General features: G+C 40.2%; 2 protein-coding genes and 1 non-coding gene across 16 annotated transcripts in view; all 3 read left to right on the top strand.

Moving 5' to 3' along the window:
• The window catches only part of CWF19L1 (CWF19 like cell cycle control factor 1), a 33,129-nt gene extending 20,877 nt beyond the window's left edge, over positions 1 to 12,252 (top strand). For all 8 annotated transcript variants that reach the window (XM_084995153.1, XM_021072386.2, XM_084995156.1 and 5 more), the window contains 4 exons: positions 5,751 to 5,960; positions 7,704 to 7,823; positions 8,242 to 8,339; positions 11,270 to 12,252. In XM_084995153.1, the coding sequence (XP_084851279.1) occupies positions 5,751 to 5,960; positions 7,704 to 7,823; positions 8,242 to 8,339; positions 11,270 to 11,414 (573 nt within the window). In that variant the 3' untranslated portion in view covers positions 11,415 to 12,252. The remainder of the gene's footprint in view (positions 1 to 5,750; positions 5,961 to 7,703; positions 7,824 to 8,241; positions 8,340 to 11,269) is intronic.
• LOC146397022 (small nucleolar RNA SNORA12) lies at positions 7,353 to 7,498 on the top strand. The gene has a single exon (XR_014828614.1). It is a non-coding gene; the product is annotated as a small nucleolar RNA SNORA12 (small nucleolar RNA).
• Positions 12,253 to 15,132: 2,880 nt separating the features above from the next.
• CHUK (component of inhibitor of nuclear factor kappa B kinase complex) overlaps positions 15,133 to 27,093 on the top strand; it is a 48,071-nt gene continuing 36,110 nt past the window's right edge. For 5 of the 7 annotated variants that reach the window (XR_014825482.1, XR_014825481.1, XR_014825483.1 and 2 more), the window contains exons 1-4: positions 15,133 to 15,290; positions 23,727 to 23,821; positions 25,603 to 25,717; positions 26,744 to 26,813. Coding sequence is in view for 2 of the 7 variants with exons in the window: in XM_084992539.1 (XP_084848665.1) it covers positions 15,186 to 15,290; positions 23,727 to 23,821; positions 25,603 to 25,717; positions 26,744 to 26,813 (385 nt within the window). In the remaining 5 variants the exon portion in view is untranslated. 7 annotated transcript variants of the gene reach the window in all.

Raw genomic sequence — 27,093 nt, 5'->3', positions numbered from 1 at the left:
GGGATCGAACCCGCAACCTCATGGTTCCTAGTCGGATTCGTTAACCACTGCGCCACGATGGGAACTCCGGTCTTTTGTCTCTTTAGGTAGGTTTATTCCTAAGTATTTTATTCTTTTTGATGCAATGGTAAACGGGATTGCTTCCTTAATTTCTCTTTCTGATCCTTTGTTGTTAGTGCATAGAAATGCAGTCAATTTCTGTGTATTAATTTTGTATCCTGCAACTTTGCCAATTCATTGATGAGCTCTGACAGTTTTCTGTAGCGTCTAGGATTCTCTAGGTATAGTATCATGTCATCTGCAAATAGTGATAGTTTTACTTCTTCCTTTCCAATTTGGATTCCTTTTATTTTCTTTTTCTTCTTTGATTTGGAAGTCCTAGCCACGGCTTCCAAAACTATGTTGAATGGTAGTGGCGAGAACTGACATCCTTGTCTTGTTCCTGATCTCAGCGGGAATTCTTTCAGCTTTTCACCATTGAGAATGGTGTTAGCTCTGGGATTGTCATATATGGCCTTTATTATGTTGAGGTAGATTCTCTTGTATGCCCACTTTCTGAAGGGTTTTTAAAAGAAATGGGTGTTGGATTTTGTCAAAGGCTTTTTCTGCGTCTATTGAGAGGATCATATGATTTTTATTCTTCAGTTTGTTAATGTGGTGTATCACACTGATTGATGTGTGGATATTTAAGAATTCTTGCATCCCTGGGGTAAATCCCACTTGATCATGATGTACAATTCTTTTAATGTATTGTTGGATGCGGTTTGCTAGTATTTTGTTGAGGATTTTTGCATTGATGTTCATCAGTGAAATTGGCCTGTAGTTTTCTTTTTTTGTGGTGTTTTTGTCTGGTTTTGGTATCAGGGTGATGGTGGCCTCATGGAATGAGTTTGGGAGTGTTACTTCCTCTGCAGTATTTTCGAATATTTTCAGAAGGAGAGGTGTTAGCTCTTCTCTAACTGTTTGATAGAATTCGCCTGTGAAGCCATCTGGTCTTGGACTTTTGTTTTCTGGAAGTTTTTTATTTATTTATTTATATATTTTTTTTCCTTTTTTTTTTTTTTTTTTTTTTTTTTGTCTTTATGTCGTTTCTAGGGTGACTTCCACGGCATATGGTGGTTCCCAGGCTAGGGGTCGAATTGGAGCCATAGCCACCGACCTACACCAAAGCCACAGCAACGCGGGATCCGGGCCGCATCTGCGGCCTACACCACACCTCACGGAAATGCCAGATCCTTAACCCACCGAGCAAGGCCAGGGATCAAACCCGCAAGCTCATGGTTCCTAGTTGGATGTGTTAACCACTGAGCCGCGACAGGAACTCCCTTGTTAGAAGTTTTTTAATTATAGTTTCAACTTCAGTACTTGTGATTGGTCCATTCATCTTTTCTATTTCATCTTGGTTTAGTCTTGGAAGATGGTACTTTTGTAAGAATTTGTCCGTTTCTTCTAGGTTGTCCATTTTATTGGAATATAGTTGCATATAGTAGTCTCTTATGATCCTTTGTATTTCTGTGATGTCCATTGTTACTTCTCCTTTTTCATTTCTAATTTTATTGTTTTGAGGCCTCTCTTTTTTTCTTGATAAGTCTGGCTAAGGCTTTATCAATTTTGTTGATCTTTTCAAAGAACCAGCTTTTAGTTTTGCTGATCTTTTCTATGGTTTTTTTTCGTATCTATTTCATTGATTTCTGCTCTGATCTTTGTTATTTCTTTCCTTCTGCTAACTTTAAATCTTGTCTGTTCTTTAGCTGCTTTAGATGTAAAGTTAGGTTGTTTATTTGAGCCTTTTCTTGTTTCATGATGTAGGCTGGTATTGCTATAAATTTCCCTCGTAGAACTGCTTTTGCTGCATCCCATAGGTTTTGGAGTATTGTATCTTTGTTGTCATTTGCTTTTAGGTGTTTTTTAATTTCCTCTTTGATTTCTTCAGTGATCCATTGGTTGTTCAGTAGCATGTTGTTTAGTCTCCACATGTTTGTGTTTTTTGTAGTTTTTTTCTTGTTGATTTCCAGTCGTATAGTGTTCTGGTTGGAAAAGATGCTTGATACGATTTCAATTTTCTTAAAGTTACCGAGGCTTGATTTGTGGCCAATCCTAGAGAATGTTCCATGTGCACTTGAAAAGAATGTGTATTCTGCTGCTTTTGAATGGAATGTCCTGTAAATATCTATTAAGTCCATCTGGTCTAATGTTTCTTTTAGGGTCTGTGTTTCCTTGTTGATTTCCTGTCTGAGTGATGAGAACTGGATGATCTTGAAGGTGATTTTTTCAAGTTATGGAAATTCTGATGAACTATGTGTGTCTCTTAGTAAAGTCACTTTTTTTCAGATTTCCCCAGATATTTTTCCTTGGGAAGGGCTTTATTAGGTATTAAATAATCCTAGTTTTTGACTCTCATTCTTCTGGGATCCACATAGACCATTATCCTTCTTTTTCATTCACTTAGAATGAAAAAAACTTAATTTTTAGTGTTACATTTGCACTCTATTCACTCCTGACTAGAATTGGTTATTTCCTAAGGTTTCTGAGGGAAATATTTATAGATCATTTTTAAATTTTTATTTATTTATTTATTTTTTCTTTTTAGGGCCACACCTGTCCCATATGGAAATTCCTGGGTGAGGGGTCAAATCAGAGCTGCAGCTACAGCCACGTGGGATCTCAGTCACATCTGTGACTATACCTGCAGCTTGCGATCCTTAACCCACTAAATGAGGTCAGGGATTCAACCTGTGTCCTCATGGACACCATATTTGGTTCTTAACTTGCTGAGCCACATAGGAACTCCCAGATCATTTTTTAGTATATGATGCTTCTGCAGACAGATACATTCATTTGTTTTTCATTAATTTATTTTAATTTTGATTTCTGAGAATGACCTTTTCCTCAACTTATCCCGACAATCTGAGGGCCCTTCCTGTGGCCTTGTATAGACTAACTGGAACCTCAGTGTCATCTTACACTCTACGCCATATGCTCCCCTGCCATTGTTGTTTCAGACTGAAAAATCCCAGTCATCTACTTTTAATTTTTATGTCGTTTTTACTGGCACACTCCTGTCTCTAGGGGGAGCATAAATGGGGTCAAGGTCTGTGACACGGTTGTGGATGAAGTCTTCAGTGGGAAGAAAAGCAAACTTGAAAAGCTCTGTTTTGAGTTCCCTTTGTGGCTCAGTGGTTAATGAACCCGACTAGGATCCATGGGGATGCAGGTTCATACCCTGGCCTTGCTTTGTGGGTTAAGCATCCGGCATTGCTGTCAGCTATGGTGTAGGTTGCAGATGTGACTCCGATCCTGCATGTGGTGTAGGTGGCTGTGGTGCAGTCTAGCAGCTGTAGCTCCAATTGGACCCCTAGCCTGGGAACCTCCATATGCTGTGGGTGTGGGCCTAAAAAGCAAAAAAAAAAAAAAAAAAAAAAAAAACTAAGCCAAATACAAAGGAAGAAAAGCTCTGTTTTTTTCACAGGAATGCCCTTTTTGGATTATCTCTCTTGGACCTTGCTTTCTTCCTTTAATTAGTTTATGCCATCTTTCTCTCCCATACAGCTTGTGTAGTAAGATGGGCTTCAGACTACCATCTGTTTTGGAAGTTTCAGTTGGTTCAAAATTCCATGTAGGGGAATTTGGATTGGGTGACTTAGCTCCATGCTGGTCTGGGCCTCCTGGAGAGATGACATTTCCTTTCCATTTGCGTTCCTATTGCCCAGGGTATCTGGCTCAGGGTATGAGCCTAGAGGATAATCAGGAAGCCTGTTTGTTTGTCTTGTTGGTCTGAAGCTAGAGGGACAAAAAGCATCTCAGATTTTGACTGTGGCCCAGCCCAACACTCCAAATAAGAGGTCACATGATTTTAGCCTAGAGCTTACCTAATAATCAAGTTTATCCTTATCCGCACTGTCCTTTGTTGGTAGAAACCTCTAGGGAACCTCTGGTGACCTGCGGGTGTCTGGCAAAGGGTTTGGAGTCCCCTCTCTATAGTTTTTCCTTTAGATCTCCCTTCATCACTTTTTCCCCCTTGCTTTGCCATGTCTTCCTCAAGGGATATACGTAAGAACTGTGTTGATAGCCTATGGCCATAAACTGGTAAAAGTAGGGGCAGGCTGCTAAGAGTCTAGAATAACTACTGCAGGAGTTCCCACTGTGGCGCAGTGGTTAACGAATCCGATTAGGAACCGTGAGGTTGTGGGTTTGGTCCCTGGCCTTGCTCAGTAGGTTAGGGATCTGGCGTTGCCGTGAGCTGTGGTGTAGGTTGTAGATGCGGCTCGGATCTGGCGTTGCTGTGGCTCTGGTGTAGGCCGGCGGCTACAGGTTCAATTAGACCCCTAGCCTGGGAACCTCTATGTGCTGCAGGAAGCGGCCCTAGAAAAGGCAAAAAGACAAAAAAAAAAAAAAAAAAAAAAAAAGAGAATAACTACTGCAAAACCCATTCCTTTTACTATGGGAGAAATATTCATTCAGGTCCTACTTATACATTTGAGATAAAATTAGAGGTAATTGGAGAGTTCCCATTGTCGCTCAGCGGGTTACCAACCCCGCTAGTATCCATGAGGATGTGGGTTCATTCCCTAGCCTCACTCACCGGCGTTGCTGGGAGCTATGACATAGGTCACAGATGCAGCTTGGATCTCTTGTTGCTATGGCTGTGGTGTAGGCTAGCAGCCACAGCTCCGAATCGACCCCTAGCCTGGGAACTTCGTATGCTGGAGGTGCAGCCCTTAAAAAAAAAAAAAAAAAAAAAAAAAAAAAAAAATTTAGAGATAATTCAAGTGTAGAGCAAGTTAGAGAGTAAGAGTTTGAAAGGGAGGGAGGAGGTTGGGCAAATGTGAAACTATTCATAAGAACTGGAAAGTACTTCCTTGAGGGGTGCTATTTAGTCCAGGCTAGAAAGCTTGAGTAGTAGCTTCCGTGCATATCACAATATAAAAACTGCTGTTTATGGCAGTGACCCCCCTGAGATGAAAGAAAGGCTAGAAAACAGACTTCTAGAGTGAGTAATCTTTTAATCACAATGGTTTTACAAAAAAATGGTTTTACAAAAAATTTTCAAATATTTTGGTACTTATGAGATTTCATTGAACTTAAGTCATCTGAAATATTAACTCTGTAGATACATTCAGTCCTCTGCCAACGAGATCAAGGATGAGCATGCTTTAGTTTGTTTCTGATACCTATCCTGTCATTCTATTGGGCTTTCTCAGTGTAGATGAAAAATAAATGACTCCTTCCTTTAACCTTCATTTTGAACCACATCAAAAGTGTACTTTCAATTGTTTTTCTAAACCTCTCTCAAACACCTTCACTTATGTGCACTGATATTCACTGGCCCTTTCTCTACTCACTCATTGTCTTCTCTTCAAACAATGTCTCAGTGGCAGATCACTCTCACAAGTTTGGGTTTTGACAGAAATATTTTAGTTGCTGTTTAGCTCTCCATATCCATTGTTGGGAAATATAGGGAGTTTTTGGATGTCCCTGAGTTTGAAGTTTCTTCTTCCTTCCACCCCATTAGGTTACATATTTGCTTTCACTTTGTAGAGGTTAGTCAGCAGCTTAAGGCTCTATGGACACAGAATGCTAATAATGTCATCTTAGCCTTTTTCATGAGCCTAGGAAAGTGAAGAACTTCTACTGATAGCCTCTTGAGCACTTTTTCCACACCCTCGGGTTCACTCATTTATAGAGGCTTTTCTCCCGGAAGAATTACGCATGCAGCAGTGATAGCTCATTTGCTTGTGCTTCATCTTCAGTGCTACCTTGCCCTGGCCAAAGGAGGCCTGTCTGATGACCATGTCCTCATTCTGCCCATTGGACACTACCAGTCAGTGGTGGAGCTTTCAGCAGAGGTGGTGGAAGAGGTGGAGAAGTATAAGGCTACACTGAGACGGTTCTTCAAGAGTCGAGGCAAACGGTGTGTTCTATTTGAGAGAAATTATAAGAGCCATCACCTCCAGCTGCAGGTAGGTGATCTCTGTCCAAGAACTTGGAAGGGCTGTATGGGGACCTGGATATTGATAATTATTTAAATAATGTTAAATTTTTTTTATTAAGTATAGTTGATTTACAATATTGTGTTAGTTTCAGTTGTCCAGCAAAGTGGTTCAGTTATATATATTTATTTTAGGTTGTTTTCTATTAAAGGTTATTAAAATATACTGAATGTAATTCCCTGTGCTGTACAGTAATTCTTGTGGCTTATCAATTTTATGTATAGTATTTTATATCTTTTAATCCCACATACTCCTAATTTATCCTTTGCCCGCTTCTTTTCCCCTTTGGTAACCATAAGTTTTCTATGTCTGTGAGCCTGTTTCTATTTTGTATATAGGGTCATTTGTATTATTATTTTTTTTAGGTTCCACATATAAGTGATAACAATTATTTGTCTTTGACTTAAACTGAGTAGTATTCTTTAGTTTCATCTATGTTGCTGCAAATTGCAATAGTTCATTCTTTTTTATGGGTAATATTCCATCATTAAGCCAATTGTTTGTTGATGGGCACTTGAGTTATAATGCAAATTGGTGCAGGCACTGTGGAAAACAGTATGGAGGCTCTAAAAACAACTAATAATAGATCTATCGCTGATCCAGCAATCCTACTGCTGTGTATATATCCAGAAAAGACAGAAAACTCTAATTTGAAAAGATACATGCATGCCAGTGTGCATAGCAGCACTGTTTACTGTAGCCAAGACACCGAAGGAACCCAACTGCCCATCAACAAATAGTGCTAATTTTGATACTTAATTTATACTTAAATATTTAATTCTAATATATGATTAAGTATTTAAATAGTTGATTTAAATTTAAAATATTTAATATGGAGTTCCCATTGTGGCTCAGTGGTTAACGAATCCGACTAGGAACCATGAGATTGCGGGTTTGATCCCTGGCCTTGCTTGGCGGGTTGAGGATCCCAAGTTGCTGTGGCTGTAGCGTAGGCCGGCGGCAGCAGCTCCAATTAGACCCCTAGCCTGGGAACCTCCATATGCCGTGGGTGCGGCCCTATAAAGACAAAAAGACAAAAAGAAAATTTAATATGAATTTTCATATAATAGTTAAATAGTATTCATTTAGAAGGTTAAAGAGTTTCTGGTGATAATCTCCAGGGATTTCACAGGGAAGTGCATGGTCAGTACAGGTGAACAGCACAGATAGTAAGTGCCTTTTTGAGAAAAGGAATGGGTAGTTGAGGAAGGTTCCAAAAAAGACGTGGGCCTTAATAGATAGGGTTTGGAGGAAAGTGGGTATTTTGTGTGAAGCTCATAAGTGAAAGCTTGGAAGTAGAAAATACTCAAATCCTGCATGGGGCTAGCAGCTCAGAAATACAGAGACTGTTATGGATAATTTGGTTGTGGTGGTTTTCTTTCTGGCACATTTGCTAAGTTTTCAAATGGGCCTGACTCTGCCACATATATTATACAGGAGCTGGCAAGGGCTTGATGACAAAGAGATCTTTCTAGCCTTTCCTGCAACCGAGATGGGCTCCCACATGTGGCAAGCTATCTCATAAGTTTAAGTCCTTACAGACAGGCTGACATAGACCTGTCTGACCTGAGGAGAATCTCTGCTGAGGGGTGCTTCTCCACCCCTGTGATGGATTTGCTACTTCTCAGGGACTGTGCAGGAGGCCTGACCTCTCTGGGACCTGTGTGAAGAATTTCTTCTGTCTTCCCCTCTTCATCTCACTCCCCTCTCCAGGTCATTCCTGTGCCACTTAGCCGCTGCGCTACTGATGACATTAAAGATGCCTTCATTACTCAGGCACAGGAGCAGCAGATAGAGCTGTTGGAAATCCCAGAGCACTCTGATATCAAGCAGGTAAAACAGGAGGGGAAGATGATATTCCAGGAGAAGTAAAGACCTGGTTTCTAATATGCTGAGCCTTAGAAGCACAATTTGGTACTAGAGGGGTATTGATTAGACTGGAGATGAAGATGGTATTACAGCAATGCCTTAATGCTTTCTTGGGAAGGGCAAGAACTTGGAAATTTCCTAAGGCAGGAATTTAGAAAGGTGGGTGCCACTGGAAGGATCTTTGTAGTATCTGCCAGTTTGTCTTTTTAAAATCTAGTTCCACTAGGTGGCTTGAGATCTATATTGCTCACCTCCTTTTTTTTTTTTTTTTTTGTGCTTCTAAACTGAATTCTTGGCCAAATTAAAGTTTTCAAGAGATGAGCTAGGACTTTTGGTTTTTAAAGCACTATTGCATGTCCTCATATGACTCTCTTTACTTTAGATTGCACAGCCAGGAGCAGCATATTTTTATGTTGAACTTGACACAGGAGAGAAACTTTTCCACAGAATTAAAAAGAATTTTCCTTTGCAATTTGGAAGGTTTGTATTTTTTTCTTATTTTAAATGTATTTTCATTAGACCTACTCTGAACAAAGTAGTGGGCTACATGGCCAGTTGAACAAAAAGCCAAACAAAAGTTCCCGTGATGGCTCAGTGGTTAACGAATCCGACTAGGAACCATGAGGTTGCGGGTTTGGTCCCTGGCCTTGCTCAGTGGGTTAAGGATCCGGTGTTGCAGGGAGCTATGGTGTAGGTCACAGACGCAGCTCGGATCCCGTGTTGCTGTGGCTGTGGTATAGGCTGGCGGCTACAGCTCCAATTAGACCCCTAGCCTGGGAACCTCCATATGCTGTGGGAGCAGCCCTAGAAAAGGCAAAAAGACCCACCCCCCCCCCCCAAAAAAAAAGAAAAAAAAGAAAGAAAAAAAGGCCACACAAAAAATAGTCCTTGCCCTAAGGAACCAGTAATCTCAGGGCAAATCAGATATTTACATTTAAGACAGTAACGAAATGTAGAATGTGGAAAGTACCATAACAAAGTTTTGAGGAACAGTGTACTTTAGAAATTCAGAGAAGTGAGAGCCCATTTCTTCTTATGGAAGGTGTCATGAAAGAGTGGAAGTTAATTAAGCCTGAGAGATAGATTTAGAGGATAAATGCTTGCAGTGTCGGCATTCTAGCCTGAGGGAGGAAAATGCTACCATTAATTGAATGCATGCTCTGTGTCAGGCACTGTGCCAGGAACTTTCCATGCATTGCCTCCTTTAATCGGCCCATCTCTGTAAGGTAGGTACTGTCATCCAGTTTACCATTAGGGGGAGAACGAGGCTCTGGAGGAGTGCCCAATAAAACTTTCCACAATGATCTACACTGTCCTTTACAGTAATCATGAGCCACAGCACTAGTGACTACTGAGCCCTTGAAATGTGGCTAGTGTGACCAAGGAACTCAATTTTTAATTTATTAATTAGGATTAAATTTAAATGTCAGGCTTCGATAGTGGACAGCCTGGCTCTAGAGTGGTTAGGTGCTTGTCTGTGGTCACACAATGACCCGGCCTGTTAGACCCCAAAATGTGAGGTCTTAGCCTCATTACTCTGTGATGTCCTAAAGGTCTGGGTGAGGCTTCATTTCTCCTCCTCATGTCATGCAGAACATGACTGCAGAACTGTTCAGGGAGTGGTATAAATTAGGTGAAGACTGAACGCAGAAATTTCCTGGCAAGAAGAGAGAGAGAATATGGGGGGGGGAGTCAAAAATACGCAGAACAGATTATTTGATGCTGGTATTTGTGATTTGCAGCAGTTTTTTCCCCCTAGTTAAGAGCCGAGCTTTGAGGCAACCTTGAACCCCTTTTGGACCAATTTGGAAAGCTTCCAAGAGTTTGCCTCCATTGAATAAGTTCAGTAAATTTTACAAAAAGATAATAAATGAGAATAATAAGTGTGTCAGGAGTTTCAAACATCTGACATCTTTGTGTTGTTGTTTCACCAACAGACACAGGTTTGGACACTGATGAGACAGGCACATAAGCTCACAAAAGAGAGATTCTCTGAATGATTTTGGGCTCTTGATAGTTGGTTATATTTTCAACATTGAGTGTTTTTCAAAGTAGTAACTTACCGTTACATAGCATTTTATAGTTTACGAAATGCTTGAAAAGACATCTTTTTTTCCCTGCTGTACAAGAAAGATGGTTCTGTTTTCATTTTACAGATGAAGAAGTAGACTGCGGTCTGCCCAGAGAACTAGAACTTGAGCACGGGTCCTTTGACTTTTAGATGATTCATATGATTTGTTTTCAGCCTGTTTTTCAGAGTGGGAGATGAACCATACAAATGTACAAGTAGAGTTATTTCTAATATATCAAAATAAGTAAAAGTATAAAGTAGTGGCATTTATTTATTTATTTTAGGGCCACACCCACAGCATATGGAAGTTCCCAGGCTAGGGGTCGAATCAGAGCTATAGCCACCAGCCTACGCCACAGCCACAGCAGTGCCAGATCTAAGTCACATCTGCGACCTACACCACAGCTCACGGCAATGCTGGATCCATAACCCACTGAGCAAGGCCAGGGATTGAACCTGAGTCCGCATAGATACTAGTCAGGTTCTTACCCTGCTGAGCCACAATAGGAACTCAAGTAGTGGCATTTAGAAGGTAGCTTGTGTATGCATTTGTTTTGTTGACATTGAGCCTGTGCTGTTGTCCCTTTGTTGGCCTGTATGTATGAGAAGGCAGGGCAGAAAGTCAGAGTGAGGTATGAGACTTGGTGCCTGACTTTTCGCTATCCCCTCAGCATACTCACAGTCTAAGTGAGAAGACAGAACTCGAGTTTAAGGCAGGATGTAATCACAGCTAGTTTGATGCTTTGTGTTATCTCCATACATCAGAAAATCCTTATTTTGCATTTTATAGATGAGGAAATCAAGATACAGAGATTGAGTAATCTATTCAAATCACAGACAGGAAGTGGCAGAAATGGAATCCATTCTTTGATCTTTCTGATACCAGGGCCTAACCTCTTACTACTGTGCCATGTTGCTTCTCTGGGTACCAGTAATGTAGCTCCAAGTTGTTCAGAGAAGTAAATGGGATTTGAGGGGTTAAAGAAGAGCTTAGACCTGACCTAGTCACTTAAAACAGGTGTGATTTTGATAGGTAGGATGGCAGAGATGGCACTCTGGACAGAGAAAATGGTATGAGCAGAATTAGAGGAATTTGCTGTGAAATTGGATTGTGATGATCATTGTACAACTACAGATGTGATAAATTCATTTGAGTAATAAAAAATTAAATTAAAAAATAAAGCCTATATATGAGGTTAAAAAAAAAAAAGAATTAGAGGAATTTGCATACTTTCTTTGGGTGATGCTGAGCAGAGCTCTCTGACTGGAAAGGAATGGAAGGAGGAGTGGGTTTGGGGCTGATACTGTCTGTTTTGACTACTTTATGCTGTTTCTGCAGAGAGGTCCTGGCCAGTGAAGCCATCCTTAATATTCCTGACAAGTCTGACTGGAGGCAGTGTCAGATCAGCAAGGAAGAGGAAGAGACCCTGGCTCGCCGCTTCCGGAAAGACTTTGAGCCTTTTGATTTCACTCTGGATGACTGAGCAAAGAGAAAAGCACTTTATGAACTTCACAGGAAGTAATAGCAACCTGCTTTGTTTTGTTTTGTTTTTTTTGCTTTTTAGGGCCGCACCTGTGGCATATGGAGGGTCCCAGGCTAGGGGTTCAATTGGAGCTACAGTTGCCAGCATACGCCACAGCCACAGCAACATCAGATCCAAGCCACATCTGTGACGTACACCACAGCTCACAGCAATGCCAGATCCTTAACCCACTGAGTGAGGCCAGGGATTGAGTCCACAACCTCATGTTTCCGCTGCACCACAACAGGAACTCCGAAACTTGCTTTTGTTTGTTTTTTGGGTTTTTTTTTTTTTTTTTTTTTTTTTTTCTTTTTAGGGCTACACTTGTGGCTTATAGAAGTTCCCAGACTAGGTGTCAGATTGGAGCTACAGCTGCCAGCCTACACCACAGCCACAGCAAGTTGGGATCCAAGCTGTGTCTGCGACCTACACCACAGTTCATGGCAATGCTGGATCCTTTAACCTGCTTAGCAGGGCCAGGGATTGAACCTGCGTCCTCATGGATATTATTCAGGTTTGTTTCTGCTGAGCTATAGTGGGAACTCCAGCAACCTGTTTTTAAGAAACTACAGTCTCCCATGGGGACTGTTTCCCTGCCTCTTTTTTGTGTATTCCCATGGAACCTGCCTGCAGCAAGAGGCCTAAGATTGAATCTTTTTTGGAAGAAGTCACATTCTAGAATGAAGATCTTATGTTAAAAGAATGTGTGTCATTCACCTCCAAATACAGGGATTGTGTTTATCAACATTTTCAAAAATATTTAAACTATCGTATAAAATCCAAATGCTTTTTCATGGTTGGGAAGTGTCTTGTGTGCATGATTCTATAACCAAAATGAAGTAGTGTGTGTTTATAATCAGAGGGGCCAGGGCTTTAGGCCCCACTGTTATCCCAGGCTTTCACAGGTGGCTTCTCGCTGCGCAGGATAGAGAAGGGACCCAAGGCCTTTGCCATTTTGCCCTCATAGTATTCATCTTTTGATATAAAAAAAAGCTCATTCATACTTAACTCTTGTGCTAGGCCTTTTTCCAGACTCTAGGAGTATCGCCATGTCCCAGCATGATCCCTTTTGTCCTAGAATTTATAGTCTAATTGGGAAGAAAAGAGGAATATTTTTAAAAAGGAGACCAGGTCTGCTTTAGATAGTGAGTTTTAGTTATCATTTGATAGTTAGAAATTCATGGAGGTCTGGATTGGTGATAGGGTTTTGGGAATCATCAGGATATAGGCCATGGGTGAAATTATGAGAATGGACAAAAATGATGGGGTTTCTTCATGGCTCAGTGGGTTAAGGATCTGGTGTTGTCACTGCTGTGGTACAGCTTTGATCCCTGGATGCCATGGATGCGGTAAAAAAAAAAATTAAATTAAAAAAAATAGGATGAATATAGTCCGAACCTGAGTAATAATCAGTATTTAGGAAGTGCTTGGAAATAGAGTGATCCAACAAGTACATGGAGAAGGAGCAGAGAGAGATCACAAGAGAATGCTGTATCTTAGAAACCAAAAGAAAAATAATTGGTCCAGGAGTTTCTGTCATGGCACAGCAGAAACGAATCTGACTAGTATCCATGAGGATGTGGGTTTGATCCCTGGCTTTGTTCAGTGGGTTAGGGATCCGGTGTTGCCATGAGCTTGGTGTAGGTCACAGAGGCAGCTTGGATCTGGCGTTGCTGTGGCTGTGGTGTAGACTGGCAGCTGTAGCTCCGATTTGACCCCTAGCCTGGGAACTTCCATATGCCGCAGGTGTGGCCCTGAAAAGCAAAAAAAGAAAAATAATTGCTCCTAAATATTGGGCACTTATGGCCCAGACATTGTTTTACTTAATCTTCATAAAATATGAGCTAGGTATTATTACCTCCATTTCATTTATTTCTTTTTTGTCTTGGTTGCACCCATGGCATGTGGAAATTCTAGGGATCAAACCAACCGTGCCACAGCAGAAATATGCGCTGCAGCAGTAATGCCACTCGTTCCTAAACCTTTGAGCCACCAGGGAACTCCTTATTACCTACATTTTACACAAGACAAACTGACAGACCTGAAGATTGTGGAGCTTGAAGTCAGTCAGCCAGGATTTTTTTTTTTTTATCTTTTTTTCAATTCAGAAGAAGCCTCAAAAAGTAAACTATGGGAAACAAGCCATTTCCTGCAAAGATGGCCACTTCAGTGTCTTCAGGTCCTCTGCATTCCTTCCTAGCTCTTCCAAGTGAGAATTATGAGATTTTGGCCCCACCTCTGGAAATCAGATACACTCCACTATACACCTAGCAAATAAGGGTTTTGTGCTATTAGAATAATCTGCCACAATCACATGTGTAGTCCTCTAGCTGTAAGGGACATGCTCTTGGAGGAACTATTTGCCACCTCCAAGTCTGATGCTCCAGTTCCATGGCTACCTAGCACATGTGGGAAACTACAACACACACAGATTACTTATGACCTATAGTACAACATGGTTTGTATCATACAGATTTCAACATTCTGTTTGCAGTAGTTAGGGATTCTGGGGATAGTGGACATATGCTGTCAAAGCCCAGCCAGAGCTTTCAAAGCACCCGGCAGCAGTGCTGTGGTGCACATGCTGCATCCACCTTTGTAAGTCTCAACATGCTATGTCTGTTGCTGCACAGTCATGTGTCACAATTGTTAGCTGGAATTCTAAGTAGTCATAGACCGGGGTACACAAATGATGATTCAGGTGCACATAATCTCAGGAGGATCAAATGACTGCTTAACACAGCTGACATATTTTTTCAGAGAATTTGATTCCATGCTGATGTTATACTTGAAGTAATTGAGCTTGGTAAGTTCCATGAAGCTTAGAACAGACTTAAAGCGAAAACGAGATGGTTCCGCTATTCTAAGGCCACCTACCATTTGGAAGCGCTTCTTGTTGCACTAACAGCATCCCCAAGCTTGCCTCTGCATCCCCGCCTGGCGCATCAGAAACAATCCCCACAGTGAGGAACAACCCTGCTGGCAAACCCATAACTGGAGCTGTGCCTGACAGCAAGCTCCGTGAGGCATTTGGGGAAAAGCTTCCGAAGTCAGGAGGAGCATTCTTTACTCTAGAACAGTGTCACATCCTTGAGTTTGGGGTTACAAGCGAGATCCTGGAACCGATGTATAGGAAGTCAAGCAAAAGAAGAGCTGAGCCTGACTGTCGAAGGAAGATGATTAATCATTTTGGGAGGTGGGGGGCGGGGGGAGAACTCTGAAGCCTGGTGCATCAGTGGGCCTGTTAGTGCAGGATTCTTTCTAGTTCTTCAGATTTCACAATATTTAAATCCTTGGTAGCTTTGCCAGTGCCAGCTCAGCGGGTGCTGACGCTGGAGGGCAGATGGCAGAGGTCTGAAGAGAGGTTAAGTGTAAATAGGGGTGGAGACGATGGGAAGTTTAGAAAGATGAATATGGGAGAGACTGGTTTGGAAAGTGATTTAAAAGGAATCTAGGGTTTGGAGAGGTCTTATATTCTTGAACACTGTAAAGACAACTGAGTTCCCTCGCCAGAAAAACGTCCAGGGAATTTACAGCGGGTAGAAAGCACTCCTCTCTCATTTCGCCGGCAGCGTCCCAACAGTCCCCAGAGGACTTGGGGCGGGGCTTTTCCGGCAGCAGTTAACGGAAGTGACGCAGGCCTCTCGCGAGAGGAAAGACGCGCGATCCGCGGCTGCCCGGAACCGGCCTTGGAACTGTGGCGGAACCGAAGGCCGCTTGCCCTCCCGCCCCATGGAGCGGCCCCCGGGGCTGCGGCCGGGCGCGGGCGGGCCCTGGGAGATGCGGGAGCGGCTGGGCACTGGCGGCTTCGGGAACGTCTGCTTGTATCAACATCGGGTGAGGCGGTGCTCGCGGGGGAGCGGCTGTGGGTGTTTGTCAGAGCGCCTGTGGAACACGGTGACTGTCAATATGTGAGGTTGCCGCTGATACCTGGGGCAGTATTGTTGGCCACTGAGCCTGTGTGTGTGTGGGTGAGAGAGAGGGAGAGGGAGAGAAAGGATTTGAGGGCGAGGAGAGATTGCGTTTGTGAATCCGGTGACTGAGTTTGAGGTTGTGTCTGAGGTCTTGGTCAGTGTGTGTGAGAAGGAGCTATTGGGGGAACTTTTGTTATGATTGTCAAGATCTGACAAAGAGTTTTCTGAGTGTGACGGGGGTATGTGTCCCTCTGAATGTAGAGGTAGAGTGTGTGAGGCAGACACACCTCAATCAGGGTGTGTATTGTGGGCACAACAGGGTAAGAAGATGGGGCGGAAGAAGGGGCTGCCTATTGGAATGTGTGTGTTCGTGTATGTGTTTGGAGAACATGTGGCGTCAGTAGGGTCTGGAGTAGACAAGGGTGGTGTCATGGTGGGTCCACAGTTAAGTTTTGGGGCGCATTGGGTAGGCTTTGGAATTGGGATGCTTTCCAGGGTAGGGAACCCTATGAGGATCAGCTGGTGAAAATGATCATGGCTTCGCGAGGGAAGGAGATAGATTGGGGATGAGGTGCTGTAACTGGTGGAAGACAGCTAACATCAGTCTTGGGAATTGTAGTTTGATTTCATTGAAAATGTTTAACCAGCAGCTAATAATCATTTTTGAGCTAACCTTTTGATATACCGATAAAAGCTATGAAACCTTTCCTTAGCTGGATGCACAGATGCACATCCACACAACCTTATGCATTGACATTTAAGGGGGTCTGTGCTCTCCTGAAGGATTTTGATAGACTCTCCTGAAGGACTACGACAGATGTGTAGACTTGGGAATAATAATCCCTGCAGTATAGCTTTTTTTTTGTCACCAAATGGTTATAATAATGTATTAGACATCATGGGTCTGTTTGAAAGGGTTTTTTTGTTTGTTTTTTGTTTTGTTTTTTGTCTTTTTAGGGCTGCACCCATGGCATATGGAGGTTCTCAGGCTAGGGGTCTAATCAGAGCTGTTACTGCCGGCCTAAGTCAGAGCCACAGCAATGTGGGATCTGAGTTGCCTCTGCAAGCTACACCACAGCTCACGGCAATGCTGGATCCTTAATCCACTGAGCGAGGCCAGGGATCGAACCCGCAACCTCATGGTTCCTATTCGGATTTGTTTCCGCTGTGCCACTACGGGAACTCCAAAAGTTAAATAAGATAATAATGTATATAAAGTTAAATAGAATACCTGGCCCATGGTAAGCTCACATGTTAGCTCCTACTGCTGCTGTGTTGTTGCTTTGTCTTCATATTCATCATCATTAATTGATATTCAAAAAGGGAAGGTCAAGGTAAAAGTAGTGATCTCAAAGATTTTTTGTTCTGTGTGGGAGAACATATAGAACAGGATAAACAGTTAAGAGAACATAGAACAGGATAAACAGTTAAGATGTTACAGAAACGGTGTACTTTGGGCTGTGAATTAAGAAGTAGGTTCAAGAGGAGAAATCATGATGTGCTGTCTTAAAGAATATGGGTGTGAGAGAGAGCATACAGTATAGGGTGGGAGGTAGGGTAGATGGGGGTCTACCTGGAAGGACTAGGCTTGTTTGTATGGCAGTTAAAGTGACAAATGTAACTCTTATAACTGGGGAAATTTTGTGAAGCAGGTTTCTAGATAGAGCATAGGAGGGAGTTTTGGAGTGAGAGAGAAAGGAGGCTGAAGGACTAGGTCATTAAATACTTTGACAGCCAGACAAGTAGTAAATGGAATAATTTTCACCATAGGATACTCAGAGAGTAAAGAGGAGCCAAGTACTTCCAACAGAATGTTGCCTGTGGCTTTGTTATCCAAACCTGCACATCAGCCTTGGACATAAGGAAAAAACGTATGCATGTTAGCATGCTTTGTGTGAGTGTTTTGCTTAGTCTCTAGTGGAGGATGGATGAATACATCAGTCTTTTAACAAATTGTGGTAAAGTATATAGAACATAACATTTACCATTTAAACCATTTTTAAGTGTACAGTTCAGTGGCATTGTTTACATTGTTGTGCAACAGTCATCACCATTTATTTCCAGAACTTTTTATCTTCCTAAATTGAAACTTTGTACCCTTTAAACAATAACCTTATATTTTCTCCTCCCCTCAGCCCCTGGCAAGCACCATTCTACTTTCTGTCTCTATGGAATTTATCACTTTTTAAATAGATTTGGGTTCCTCTAGAATCTTAGAGCTTTCTCAGGAATTTCCCAAATGTGTGTAGTGGCCCTTCCTCAGAACTGGCACATTTGATAACTGGACTTGTAGTGAGAAGAGAAGAAATACTCTATCGTAAGACTTGGAAGCAGCATCATTACTTTCTCATTTACAGCTTTGCATTTACAGCTTTCAGCATCCTTGTGTTTTGGTGGAAGCCACATCCTAACACATCCTAATACATCCTATACTTATTAAATCACAATGAGAAAGAGAAAAGGATGTGAGATGTTTTATTCAGCTGATTACTGTGCTGGGTGCTAATGGTATCAGAATTGACAAAACAGTATTTTCTGCCCTCAAGGACATTTCAGGTCTAGTGGGAAAAGTATACACAGAAACACTTTTTAAGTACAATGTGATAACCTTTATAGATATAAAGATGATGAAGGTATTTGTAAAGTGATGTGGAAGCATGGCAAAATAACCAAAGAACTCTTCCTAGGCAGTAGGTTGGCACTTATTAAAATGCATTTGGAAAAACAAATCTTGTGAAACGCTTTGAAAGAAGGATACAGGGGTCATCAACATTGTATAAATGCTGTATATAATATTTCTTCATTTGGAGAGTCCTAACCCATATTAGCACATATTAAAAGCTCTGCAAAGTCCTATAGTAAATAAAGAAACTATTTTCTGATTTTTTTAAAATTGTGGTAAGAATCTGCATGATATTTGCCTTTTTAACCATTTTTAGGTTCATAGTTCTGTGGCATTAGGTACATTCACATTTTGTGCAACCGTCACCACCATCCAGCTCCAAATGTTACCTTTTTTTAAAATATAGATCTCTTTTTTTGTTTTGTTAGGCATCTGTGAACTTTCCACAGAACATTCTTTGTGAAAAAGTAAAGTGAGGAAGACCTTCACAGACTAGGTGAAATATAAACTGAGAAGTTGAAGGATCCTAGAGGATGGGATCTTTTTGAAATAGAGAGCTTTCTGCCTCATTCATATGAGAATTTAGGGCTTAATTTTTTTTTTGATTGAAGTATAGTTGATTTTACAATGTCATGTTAGTTTCAGGTGTAAGCACAGTGATTTGGTTATATATAGCTGATATATAGACTATAAACTGGTATATATAACTGTGTGTGTCTACATGTGTATACACACACACATCTATTCTTTTTTCAGATTCTTTCCCCTTATAGGTTACTAGACAATATCAAGTGTAGTTCCCTGTGCTGTACATTTGTAGGGCTTAATGTTCATGGTTGTACCAGATTGACTCCATGATGAAACCTAGCAGCAACCAGGAGGTACTAACTCAAAACATAAGTTGAAGGGAGTGAGGACAGTGATTAGGCGGCACTGTAGTCTGTCTTAGTTCCTTACTCTCTCTCTGTAAATCAACTGTCTTCTCTCTAGCTACCCCCATTTCAGGCCATCCCATGCAAGATATTCTTACTTCCTGTTCCTGGGCTGTATTATTCCTATTGTCAGAATGTGGTGTGGTCTGGCTGCTTCCTGTAACGTGCATCAGGTTGTGTTTAATTTCAGTTACAATTGGCTAAATTACTAGTCATAGAGGCAAGAGCTGTTAGGTTCATTTTATTTTATTTATTTTATTTTAAATTACTCAAATGAATTTATCACATCTGTAGTTGTATAATGATCATAACAATCTGATTTCACAGGATTTCCATCCCACAGCCCAAGCACATCCCCCCACCCCCCAAACTGTCTCCTCTGGAGACCATAAGTTTTTCAGTGTCTGTGAGTCAGCGTCTGTTCTGCAAAGAAGTTCCTTCTGTCCTTTTTTCAGATTCCACATGTCAGTGAAAGCACTGGATGTTGGTGTCTCATTGTATGGCTGACTTCACTTAGCATGATAGTTTCTAGGTCCATCCATGCTGCTAAGAATGCTGGTATTTCGTTCTTTTTAATGTCTGAGTAATATTCCATTGTGTATATGTAGCACATCTTCTGGATCCACTCCTCTGTCGATGGACATTTAGGTTGTTTCCATGTCTTGGCTATTGTAACTAGTGCTGCAATGAACATTGGAGTACATGTGTCTTTGCGAGCCGCGGTTTTCTCTGGGTAGGTGCCGAGGAGTGGGATTGCTGGATCAAATGGTAGTTCTTTTTTTTTTGTTTGTTTGTTTTTTGTTTTTGTTTTTTGTCTTTTTGCCATTTCTTGGGCCGCTCCTGTGGTATATGAAGGTTCCCAAGCTAGGGGTGAATCGGAGCTGCAGCCACTGGCCTACGCCAGAGCCACAGCAATGCGGGATCCGAGCCGCATCTGCAGCCTACACCACAGCTCACGGCAACGCCGGATCGTTAACCCACTGAGCAAGGGCAGGGACCGAACCCGCAACCTCATGGTTCCTAGTCGGATTCATTAACCACTGCGCCACGATGGGAACTCCCAAATGGTAGTTCTATGTGTAGTTTTCTGAGGAATCTCCATAGTGCTTTCCACAGTGGTTGCACCAATTGACAGTCCCACCAACAGTGTACTAGTGTTCCTTTTTCTCCACACCCTCTCCAGCACTTATTGTTTGTAGACTTTTGGATCATTCTGGCTGGTGTAAGGTGGTACCTCAGAGTGGTTTTCATTTGCATCTCTCTAATAATGAGTGACGTTGAACATCTTTTCATGTGTTTCTGGGCCATCTGTATGTCTTCTTTGGAGAAGTGTCTGTTTAGATCTTCTGCCCATTTTTTGAAGGGCTTGTTTGTTTTTTTGGTATTGAGCTGCAGGAAGTGTTTATAAAATTTGGAGATGAATCCCTTGTCAGTCGATTCACTTGCAAAGATGTTCTCCCGTTCTGTGGGTTGTCTTTTTGTGTTGTTTAGGGTTTCCTTTGCTGTGCTGAAACTTTTCAGTTTGAGTAGATCCCATTTGTTTATTTTTGTTTTTATTGTCATTACTCTGGGAGGTGGATCTGAGAAGATGTTGCTGTCGTTTATGTCAGAGAGTGTTTGGCCTATGTTTTTTCCTCTAAGAGTTTGATAGTATCTGGTCTTATATCTAGGTCTTTAATCCATTTTGAGTTTATTTTTATGTGTGGTCTTAGGAAGTGTTCTAATTTCATTCTTTTACCTGTAGCTGTCCAGTTTTCCCAGCACCACGTATTGAACAAGCTGTCCTTTCTCCATTGTATATCCTTGCCTCCTTTGTCATAGATGAGTTGGTTGTAGGTGCGTGGGTTTAATTCTGGGTTTTCTATCCTGTTCCACTGATCTGTATTTCTGTCTTTGTGCCAGTGCCATGCAGTTTTGATGACTATTGCTTTGTAGTATAGTCTGGAGTCCGGGAGCCTGATGGCTCTGGCTCCATTTTTTTTTTTCCTCAGGATGTCTTTGGTGATTCTGGGTCTTTTGTGCTTCCAAACAAACTTTAAAATATTTTGTTCGAGTTCTGTGGAAAATGTCCTTGGTAATTTGATAGGGATTGCATTGAATCTGTAGATTGCTTTAGGTAGTATAGTCATTTTGATAATATTAACTCTTCCAATCCACGAGCATGGTATATCTTTCCATCTATTTGTGTCATCTTTGATTTCTTTCATCAGTGGCTTATGGTTTTCAGAATACAGGTCTTTTGTCTCTTTAGGTAGGTTTGATCCTAGGTATTTTATTCTTTTGGATGTGATGGTAAATGGGATTGCTTCCCTAATTTCCTTTTCTGCTTTTTCATTGTTAGTATATAGAAACGCTGTTGATTTCTGTGTATTGATTTTGTATCCTGGGACTTTGCCAAATTCGTAGATGAGCTCTAACAGTTTTCTGGTAGCGTCTTTAGGATTCTCTAGGTATAGTATCATGTCATCTGCAAATGGTGATAGTTTTACTTCTTCCTTTCCGATTTGGATTCCTTTTCTTTCTTTTCCTTCTCTGATTGCTGTGGCTAGGACTTCCAGAACTATGTTGAAGAGTAGTGGTGAGAGCAGACATCCTTGTCTTGTTCCTGATCTTAGCAGGAATTCTTTTAGCTTTTCACCATTGAGAATGTGTTTGCTGTGGGTTTGTCATATATGGCCTTTATCATGTTGAGGTAGGTTCCCGTTATGCCCACTTTCTGAAGTGTTTTTATCAGAAATGGGTGTTGGATTTTGTCAAAGGCTTTTTCTGCGTCTGTTGAGAGGATCATATGATTTTTATTCTTCAGTTTGTTAATGTGGTGTATCACACTGATTGATTTGTGGATATTTAAGAATTCTTGCATCCCTGGGATAAATCCCACTTGATCATGATGTACAATTCTTTTAATGTATTGTTGGATGCGGTTTGCTAGTATTTTGTTGAGGATTTTTGCATTGATGTTCATCAGTGAAATTGGCCTGTAGTTTTCTTTTTTTGTGGTGTTTTTGTCTGGTTTTGGTATCAGGGTGATGGTGGCCTCATGGAATGAGTTTGGGAGTGTTACTTCCTCTGCAATTTTTTGAAATAGTTTCAGAAGGAGAGGTGTTAGCTCTTCTCTAAATGTTTGATAGAATTCGCCTGTGAAGCCATCTGGTCTTGGACTCTTGTTTGTTGGAAGTTTTTTAATCACAGTTTCAATTTCAGTTCTTGTGATTGGTCCATTCATCTTTTCTATTTCATCTTGGTTTAGTCTTGGAAGATGGTACTTTTGTAAGAATTTGTCCATTTCTTCTAGGTTTTCCATTTTATTGGCATATAGTTGCATATAGTAGTCTCTTATGATCCTTTGTATTTCTGTGATGTCCGTTGTTACTTCTCCTTTTTCATTTCTAATTTTATTGATTTGAGTCCTCTCTCTTTTTTGCTTGATAAGTCTGGCTAGGGGTTTATGAATTTTGTTGATCTTTTCAAAGTACCAGCTTTTCGTTTCATTGATCTTTTCTATGGTTTTCTTTGTTTCTATTTCATTGATTTCTGCTCTGATCTTTATGATTTCTTTCCTTCTACTAACTTAAGTCTTGTCTGTTCTTCTCTCTTGAGCTGCTTTAGATGTGAAGTTGCTTGTTTATTTGAGCTTTTTCTTCTTTCCTGAGGTGGGCTTGTAATGCTATAAATTTCCCTCGTAGAACTGCTTTTGCTGCATCCCATAGGTTTTGGAGTATTGCATCTTCATTGTCATTTGCTTCTAGGTATTTTTTAATTTCCTCTTTGATTTCCTCAGTTATCCATTGGTTGTTTAGTAGCATGTTGTTTAGTCTCCACATGTTTGTGTTTTTTGCAGTTTTTTTCTTGTTGTTGATTTCCAGTCGTATAGCCTTGTGGTCGGAAAAGATGCTTGATACGATTTCAATTTTCTTAATGTTACCAAGGTTGGATTTGTAGCCCAGGATATGATCAATCCTAGAGAATGTTCCATGTGCACTTGAGAAGAACGTGTATTCTGTTGGTTTTGGATGAAATGTCCTATAAATATCTATTAAGTTCATCTGGTTTAATGTATCATTCAGGGCCTGTGTTTCCTTACTGATTTCCTGTCTGGTTGATCTGTCCATTGGTGTAAGTGGGATGTTAAAGTACCCCACTATGATTGTGTTATTGTCGATTTCTCCTTTTAAGGTTGTTAGCCATTGCCTTATATATTGTGGTGAACCTATGTTAGGTGTGTAGATATTTAAAATTGTTATATCATCTTCTTTAGGTTCATTTTATAGATATAGAAAAATAAGTATAATCATTGTTAGGATTTTTTTTAAATGTCATTTGCAGTGCAAAGATTAGGAACTACTTTTGGAGTTTTTTGTATTAAATTTGGTCATATTAAAACTTATTTCTTGCTATTGAAGCCAGGTAGCCCTGAATTATTCTCTTCATTCTAGTTATTCTGGAGCCTGGAGTCCTTGTTAGCTGTCTTGACTAAATTAAAAAGGGATTTGTTGGGGAGACAAGGTATTTGTATTTTTCTTGCAGTATATATATAAGACAGTATTCTGAAGAGATCTGTTATAAGATCAGCCTTGGTCACTTTTTGCTTGTGTATTTTGGTGTATTTGAAGGTCAGTTTTAAAGCGTTAGTCTGATGGTTTACCTGGCAAAGTATTGGCTCAAGAGAACTATAGATAAATATGTTGAATTAGTAAAGCTAAAGAGTTTTGTTTCCCCAGGTTGGCAATTCTTTGATAGCAAGTAAACCTGCACAAGGACCTAATTTGTAATTATTTTTTCTGTTGATTTTCTATTTTGGCAGGAACTTGATCTCAAAATAGCAATTAAGTCCTGTCGCCTAGAGCTAAGTACCAAAAACAGAGAACGGTGGTGCCATGAAATCCAGATCATGAAGAAGTAAGTGTATTTGATGACTTAAGTTTCCCCAGTTCTTCAGCTCAACCAGATGTCATCATAAGGAAGGAGGCTAGGGGTCCTTTCTTCTCAGGATCTTTTGGGGAACATATTTTTCTCGAAACGTTAAATATATGTGTTCTGTTTCAAATAATCACATCATACTTAAGTAGGTTTAGTTTAAAAAGTCAGCGAATTATTATCAGACTTAGCTCTCTGAGGGCAGAATCTACTTCCTCTGGATCTTGGGCAGTGCTCCTGTATTATACTTTATAGTTAAACAACAATCACTACTCATTTTTTCACTCTTACCTACTTTTGTTAAATAGTATATCTATTGCTTTGTTAATAAAAAAAGAAAAAAGAAAAAAAATCCCCAAACTTAGTGGCTTAAAATAGCAAATGTTTGGTATCTCACAGTTTCTCTAGTTTAGGAACTTGAGAGTGACTTAGCTGGGTGGTTTTGATTCAGTAGATCCTTCTTGAAACATCCCAAAATGTTGACTGGAATAGCAGTTAAGTATACACTTCCATTTATGTGGCTGTTGGCTAGAGACATGGGTTCCTCACTATATGGGCCTCTCCACAGGAAAGCTTGAATGACTCCATGGCATGACAGCTAGCTTCCCCCTAAGACACTGATCTGAGAGAGAGAGCAAGTTGAAATCTGACTTATCTTTGTTATTTTTCTCAGAAGTCACACCCTATCTTTTCCAAATAATTTCTGTTTGTTAGAAATTAGTCACTAAATATAGCCTCCATTCAAGTGGAAGAGAAATAAGCTCTTGAAGGAAGAAGCAGACATATTTTAAAACCTCCACAGGTAGTATACTAATAAATGCTTGAAAATAATTCTTCTAGTTGTCATAGCAACCTTGTATTTAGACATTACCTGTATTTTGTAAAGGTTGGAGTTACATTTACAAAGCCATACAACTGGTAGGTAATAAAGTCTGGATTTGAAATAAGCACCTTCTGACTTTGATGTTTTCATTGCACTTGAATGGTTCTCAAACTGGGAAAGTTCGTTAACAATATAAATTCTCAGGCCCTACACATGGAAATTCTGTTTCTTTAAGTCCCTAGGCCCTGGGAATCTATTCCACTTTTGAGACGTACTGTATTATGATGAGGAGGAGGAGGATGGCTGGGATAACTTATTTTTAAGGTTAAAAAAAGGTGTTAGGAAACAATATATGATTCAATATTTGTTTAAAAAATATATTTGGGCACAAATTAAAAACTGGGAGGAAATGTGCCAAAATTTTATTAGTGATCACAGCTGGGTAATATTGTAAGTGATTATGAGAGAGGCAGTATGAGATAGGCTTTAGAGCCAGACTGCCAGATTTGAATGCTTACTTGAACATTTACTTGCTGTGTGATCTTATGTTACTTAACTAATTTGTGTTTCAGTTTTCTCTTGTGTGATGAGACTCTTAATAAATCTACTTAGATCGTTTTACAACTATAAATGTAATAAAATTCATTGAGTAAAAAAAAAATAAATCTACAGGTAAGGATTATTGTGACAAGGAAATGAGTTAATGTGTGTAAAGTGCTTATTACTAGGAACATAGAAATGTAATAGTAATAATAACGATAGTATTTTTATCTAGATTTTCTTTTTAACAAGTATTAATTTTTAATTATACAAATGGGAAATTAGAAAATTATAAATAATGACAGCCTTTCTTCCCCTCACTGCCCCCCAATTAACTATAGTTTCAAACTCGTCTCTTTTCATTGGAAACACATTTTTGATTATGTTTTCCCGTTGTTAGGTTGAACCACGACAATGTCGTAAAGGCCTGTGATGTTCCTGAGGAACTGAATTTTTTGATTAATGATGTGCCTCTTCTAGCAATGGAATATTGTTCTGGAGGAGATCTGCGTAAGGTAATGTGGATGTTTTAAAGAAGATGAGATAGTAAATCATGAACTTTAGCATTTTTTGAATCCCACTCAATATGATAATCTAGAGTAAGAATCAGTACGCTGTGGCCTATTATCTGTTTGTATGGCTGTTTTCTTACTATAGCAGCAGAGTTGAGTAGTTGTAACAGACACTGTATGGCCTACAAAACCCAAAGTACTTACTCTTTAGCCTTTTACCGGGAATGTTTGCCGACCCCTGATTTAGAACATGCATTTTTTGTTGTGCTGGTGTGCTCTTTCCAGGATGGGACTGTATTGATGATGTTAGACCACAGTATCAATGTTTAAAGTATTTATTTAAAAAGTTTTTCTCTGTTGCAAATCTCTTTCTCATCTCATTTTATTTTCATTTTTATTTTTTTATTTTATTTTTTTTACATGTGAAGAATGGTTTCTAGCACCATCTCTTAAAAAAACTGTCTTTTCTCTGTTAAGTGTTCTTTTTTTTTTTTGTCTTTTTGTCTTTTCTAGAGCCGTACCCGCGGCATATGGAGGTTCCCAGGCTAGGGGTCTAATTGGAGCTGCAGCTGCCAGCCTACGCCAGAGCCACAGCAATGCCAGATCCAAGCTACGTCTGTGACCTACACCACAAGTTACGGCAATGCCGGATCCTTAACCCACAGAGCAAGTCCAGCAATCGAACCCGCAACCTCATGGTTCCTAGTTGGATGGTTCCTAGTTGGAGCCGTTAACCACTGCGCCATGACAGGAACTCCCCCATCTCATTTTAAATCTACTATAGATTTATGTGAGATTTTTCAACCTTCTTGAATATCAAATTCTTTCCCCCTTTATTTTTACTTGTATAAGCCTTGTCATGAAATGTACATGTCCTCGTGTGGATTTGGTAATTTGTCCCCTCTTATATTTTCTTAATCATGTTTTGTTTTCTTGAGTATACTCCGAGTATAATGATTAATGATTAATGTGTCACGTTCTGCCCAGCAATATTGGCAATATACATTTTTAGGCTTTTTCTTTCTTTAGCTACTCAACAAACCAGAAAATTGCTGTGGACTTAAAGAAAGCCAGATACTTTCTTTACTGAGCGATATAGGTATGTAATAAATATGAAAATACCATCATATTAATACCTCTTTGATCTGTAAAAGATTCTGAATACTACTTGGGAATTTAAATAGAATTGTGGGTGTACTATATACAAAGCGTAGATTTTTAACTATAAGAAATTTTTATCTATAAGAATTTTTTTATCTGTAAGAAATTATCAGAAGAATTTAACTATTACTGTTTGGTTTTGTTTTTAATTGAGGATTGTATCTTTGGTATATGGAAGTTCCTAGGCTGGGGTCCAGTCAGAGCTGCTGCTGCTGGCC

This window comes from Sus scrofa, chromosome 14 (genome assembly GCF_054392235.1).
Source record: "Sus scrofa isolate SSC_HxYL_T2T_F1_AM1 chromosome 14, Sscrofa_HxYL_maternal_Yorkshire_Landrace_v2.0, whole genome shotgun sequence".
NCBI classification, from domain to species: Eukaryota; Metazoa; Chordata; class Mammalia; order Artiodactyla; family Suidae; genus Sus; species Sus scrofa.
Note: the sequence above shows the minus strand (reverse complement) of the source record. Positions and strands in the feature narration are given on the sequence as shown.